The sequence below is a fragment of the Coregonus lavaretus genome, assembly GCF_964263955.1.
Source record: "Coregonus lavaretus genome assembly, contig: HAP1_SCAFFOLD_5607, whole genome shotgun sequence".
Taxonomy (NCBI): Eukaryota; Metazoa; Chordata; class Actinopteri; order Salmoniformes; family Salmonidae; genus Coregonus; species Coregonus lavaretus.
The window spans coordinates 30,001-35,219 of record NW_028159493.1 but is presented as its reverse complement, the minus strand read 5'-3'; the positions used below and the strand labels follow the sequence as shown (position 1 = coordinate 35,219).

Below are 5,219 nucleotides of genomic sequence, written 5' to 3'. Positions count from 1 at the left end.
GCATTGATTTGATCACAATTCCCACAGTAAAGGGAAACGCTGATAGTGTTAACTAACGTGGAAACTAGAAAGTTGAGTGAAGTTCAATCTCGTGCTTCTCTGCGCTGGCTGATATTTATTCTGCGCGGCAGTCCCAGAGAGAGAACATTGGTCCTAGTCTCACCCTACTCTCACCCAGTCTCACTCTATTCACTCTCTCTCCTCCGTTAGGTATTGCCTATCTGGGAGGGGCGTGCAGCTCCAAGAGGAAGTGTGTTCTGGCCGAGGACAACGGACTCAACCTGGCCTTCACCATAGCCCACGAGCTGGGACACAAGTACGTTTGTCTGTCTAAGGGAGCACTTGTCTATCCTGAGCAAAGGAAGTGAATGGGCAAGTTTCCCCTAGGTACAGATCTAGGATCAGCTTCCCCTCCCCCAATCCTAACCTTAACCATTAGTGGGGGAAATGCAAAACTGACCCAAGACCAGCGTCTAGGGGCAACTTCACCCTCCTCAGGGGAACCAATAGGGAAGTTTAACATTGGAGGGCACCATTTCTTCAGACTCCGTCTTGATTGGATGAAAGTGTCAGCCTCTTTTTAAGTGTTTTTGTACTGGATAACTTCACAGTTTGAGGTATAATTTATCCATGGGCACAACTCTTTGTATCGCTCTATAGTTAAGATAAAAATACGAGAGCAGTTTTAGAGTTTCATAAAGAGATAATTCCATGTAAATGGACTACTATTATCATAATTATTATGGATTTATTTCCTAAGTGAAAGTGTAATTACCTAGTTTTTGACAGTAGCCATTATAGGTAGTACTGTACGGTTCTGTTCCCAGGCACTTCAGTCTTTGACTGCTTCCCAAATGGCACCCTATTCCCTATATAGTGCATTTCTTTAGACCAGAGCCCTATGGGCCCAGAGGGTATAGGCTGCCATTTGGGACACAGTCTTTCTCTGGTATAATCAGTTGCATTGTTCCTTCTTCTCTAGCCACAGAGACTTGAGTTCAGCGTCATCATTTCTTCACTCAAGACAGGATAGCACAGTGCGTGTGTGTGTGTGTGTGTGTGTGTGTGTGTGTGTGTGTGTGTGTGCGTGAGCGTGTTTGTGTGTATAGTACTCTCATAAAGCCCTCATTGATAGAGCAGTGACAGGGAGCCAACACCAAAATGCCGGAGTATATTAACGTTAGCAACAGCATTGTGGCTTTGCCAGGCCCTGAAGGATTTATCACACTTTTCATCAGGCAGTATATCTGGGCAGCCATGCTGAGGGTGCCAGGACCCCAGGTTTAATGTCTGAGAGAGGTAATGAGCTGGCATGGAGCACACCCCACTGGTGTCCACGTACACGCACACACACACACACCCAAGCCGCATGCACAAACAGGAGACACACACACATGCACGCATACACACACGTGTAAGCATTAAACACATACAGACACAGAGACACACACAGACACACATTTTAAATACTTTATTTGAATCCACCAATCAAATTTACTAATTTACAAAAAAAGGATCTAAACATTTCAAAGGCCCCTGTATCCATGGAACTCAAAGGTACAGGAAGCACCTCCTTCTCCAAACAGCTAGGCTGCCCACGACTGCTGAAGCAGAGCAGTACCTAGCCACACACACACACACACACCCGTACCACACAGGGTACACACACACTCACACACACACAACTACAGTCATGCATGTGCACAAAACACACACTCACACACATACACGCAAATACACTTTACCTTGACAAGGCTCCATTGTCCAGAGTGTGTGAAATGCATATTAAATAGAGAGTATTGGGTTTAAGTGCCCCACTTTGTATTTTCACATAAAATATTGTAAGCTCAGGTTGGCATGATGGCAGGGTGTGTGTGTGTGTGTGTGGTGTGTGTGTGTGTGTGTGTGTGTGTGTGTGTGTGTGTGTGTGTGTGTGTGTGTGTGTGTGTGTGTGTGTGTGTGTGTGTGTGTGTGTGTGTGTGTGTGTGCTGATATCATGTTCCTGTCCTTGATACTCTTCCAATTCTTCAGTGTTGCACTTTCCTTCCTTTCTACCTGGTAATCTGATTCAAACGACTATAGGATGTCTTATTGCACTGCACTGCTGTTCCCAATCCAGTTTTGTCTTATCAGTGACCATGCACTTAGTCAACAAACTTCAGCTAATGATTTTGGTAATGTACTACAGTGGGCTAAATCAGGGTCACACAGAGTGTTTCTTGGTAGTCTTAAACAAATCTACTTTGAAACAAAAGTATACACCTCACACACATGGTTATGGGCTTAAAAAAAGAAGACACCTGTACCATGTCAGATATAGAGTTGAAATGTATATATTTTTGAGTTTGCATCACAGAAGACTGAAATATAGCAAAAATGTTTGACATACAAACACCTGATTAAAATTAAATATAATGTTTATGAATGATGAAATTATAAAAAATATTAATAACATTCCACCCATGAGGCCACTAGAGGGCGATTTGGTCATTAACTGCAGGAAAGGGCTACAAAAAAACACAAAACATTAAGTTTTAAAATACTGAACTACCACTTTGATGAAGGTAGGAAGAGACTACATCAATAAGATAAACTCTCAATAACCAAGACAACAGTAAAACAAGGGTGAAAAACAGGAAACATGATTCATGTATCCCCTCTGTAGCTCAGTTGGTAGAGCATGGCGTTTGCAACGCCAGGGTTGTGGGTTCGATTCCCACGCGGGGCCAGTATGAAAATGTATGCACTCACTAACTGTAAGTCTCTCTGGATAAGAGCGTCTGCTAAATGACGTAAATGTATGTTGGTCACGGTTGTTTTGCTTTCAAACCTTTCACATGTGATTCATTTATGAAGACATTGTTTTACAAAGACAGATCTAACCTGAGAAATTAACGTTGGAACGATTATGCCAGATGAGTATGTAAAAGTGAAAAAATAAACCAGTGCTGTTTCAATCCCCATGGAATTAGCCATGAAATCCATCCTTTTACTGGGGTTAAGTGTGTACAATGTACTCTCCTTCCTTTTACTGTCTAGTTTGTATTCACTGTGACACAATAGCACTTCCAGACGGTCGCATCCTCACAGAGGCAGTGGATATTGATTTGCTCGTCTCTGTTACTCCTCTTCATGGAAGTGAGTGGGTGAATGTGGTGCATTTATCGCTCCTAGTGGAAATCAATGTCCAATCAACAACCCTCAAAGAACGGATTTCATTTGTTGGTTGTCTGTATCACTTTGGGGCTGATTTCTGGACAAAGATGAGGCCTAGACTAAAAAGAAAACTCATTGGATAATTTCAATTGAAAATGCTTTTTAGTCCAGGATTAGGTGTAATCTGTGCCCATGAAACCGCCCCTTTGAGTGTAGATGTGGTTAAAGCTGCAATATGTTACTTTTTGGGCGACCCGACAAAATTCACATAGAAATATGTGAAATATGTCATTTTCATTGAAGGCAGTGTAAGAAGCAGTAGATCTGTTCTATGTGAGCTATTTCTATGCTTCCCGTTTTTTAAGTTTCATTTTTGCGTCTTTTACTTTCGATTTTGTACACCAGTTTCAAACAGCTGAAAATACAATATTTTTGGTTATGGAAAATATATGTCACAGCGGTTTAGATAGTACAATGATTCTCTACACTATACTTGCTTGAGAATTTTGGCGGAGGATTTCTACATAGTGCACCTTTAAAAACTATGACCAATACTTTGGTAAACAGTTAGGTTTTTCATCTCCAAGACTTAATACAGTTCACTCCTGGGTCAATAGGGCATACAAACGTTTTTAAACGTTTTGCAACAGTTAACGAAAATTTGTCCAGGTAGTTCCTCCCTGTTTCCGTGCGATTTCTTCAGTTTGGTGCCTAATGAACACAACCTGATGTGTTTGCTCTCCCTGTTGTAAATGTGTGCACTAAACCAGAGCCTACAGAGATCTGGAGAAAGACCAAATGAACATATTTTGGACTGGCTAATTGAATTGCACTTCAACCCAGTTTGCAGTTCCCCAATGTATTGGGTGCTTCGGGGTAAAGTTTCCCCTAGGAACAGATCTTGGATCAGCTTCCCCAATCCTAACCTTAACCATTAGCGGGGAAAATGCTAAACTGACCCAAGATCAGCATCTAGAGGAAACTTCACCCTATTCTGTATCCAGCAGCAGACCATTTTGAGTAGCAGGACGGACTCAGACCAGCTGTGGTCATCTTAGTTTCAGTGTGACTGATCTCTTCTCCTCTTTTTGTTGTTGTAGTGGGCATGGAGGAATATGGCTCTCAGTATGTCATTGTATATCTTTTAATTAAAGCCAGGAACAAAGGCTGTGCATTGGGAGGCCACAGTCCACTCAATGGTTTTTGTTAGTTTCTGAGGCGCTGCCGGGAGTTCAGGCCGGGTTGTTGTTTTTAGTTAGCAAAATGTAGGTCACGGCTTTAGAGGAAACACAAACACACACACACACACACACACACACACACACACACACACACACACACACACACACACACACACACACACACACACACACACACACATATCCTTACTGTAGTATAGCAGTACACTAGAGATTCTTCCCTGTTGAAGTTTCCCTGAGGCCCTGACCTTAGCCAGTGAATATGTAACAGGTGTGTTAGGATGGGCTGCAGTTGTGTAGAGGTATTTAAACATGTTCAAAGTATGTAATAGTGTCTGTTGCAAGAGTGTATGTTGTGTGTAAAGTTATGTGTTGCAGAGATACAAAGGTGTGTGTGTGTGTGTGTAAAGTTATGTGTTGCAGAGATACAAAGGTGTGTGTGTGTGCGTGTGTGTACACTTTGTACTATACTTGTGAGTATCAAAAGTCCTCACAAGAATACTAAACCAACAAAAAAATTCAGAGAAGTGAGGTCCTCACTTGTAAAAAGTGTAAAAAGTTTCCGGTCCTCACTTGTAAAAAGTTTGAAAAAAGATTTAGGCTTAGGGTTTAGGTTTAGGGTTAGGTTTAAGAGGGTTTCTGTTTGTGCTGGTGCCAAACGTTGGGCCTATTGCAACTTTCTGTTCTGTCTGTATATAGAAGTCAGTCTGGAGAAGGTGGGAGAACATTGGGCGGGTTTTTGCCTGAGGGATCAATGATATGAAATCAAATGAAATCAAATGTTATTGGTCGCATACACATATTTAGCAGATGTTATTGCGGGTGTAGCGAAATGCTTGTGTTCTTAGCTCCAACATTGCAGTA

At 42.0% G+C, this 5,219-nt stretch overlaps 1 protein-coding gene across 1 annotated transcript in view; it reads left to right on the top strand.

Annotated features, from left to right (window-relative positions):
- Positions 1-210: 210 nt before the first annotated feature.
- LOC311122796 (A disintegrin and metalloproteinase with thrombospondin motifs 17-like) overlaps positions 211-5,219 on the top strand; it is a gene marked incomplete at both ends in the record, with an annotated part of 31,848 nt that continues 26,839 nt past the window's right edge. Inside the window, one exon of the mRNA XM_084197112.1 lies at positions 211-316. Within this exon, the coding sequence (XP_084053238.1) occupies positions 211-316 (106 nt within the window). The remainder of the gene's footprint in view (positions 317-5,219) is intronic.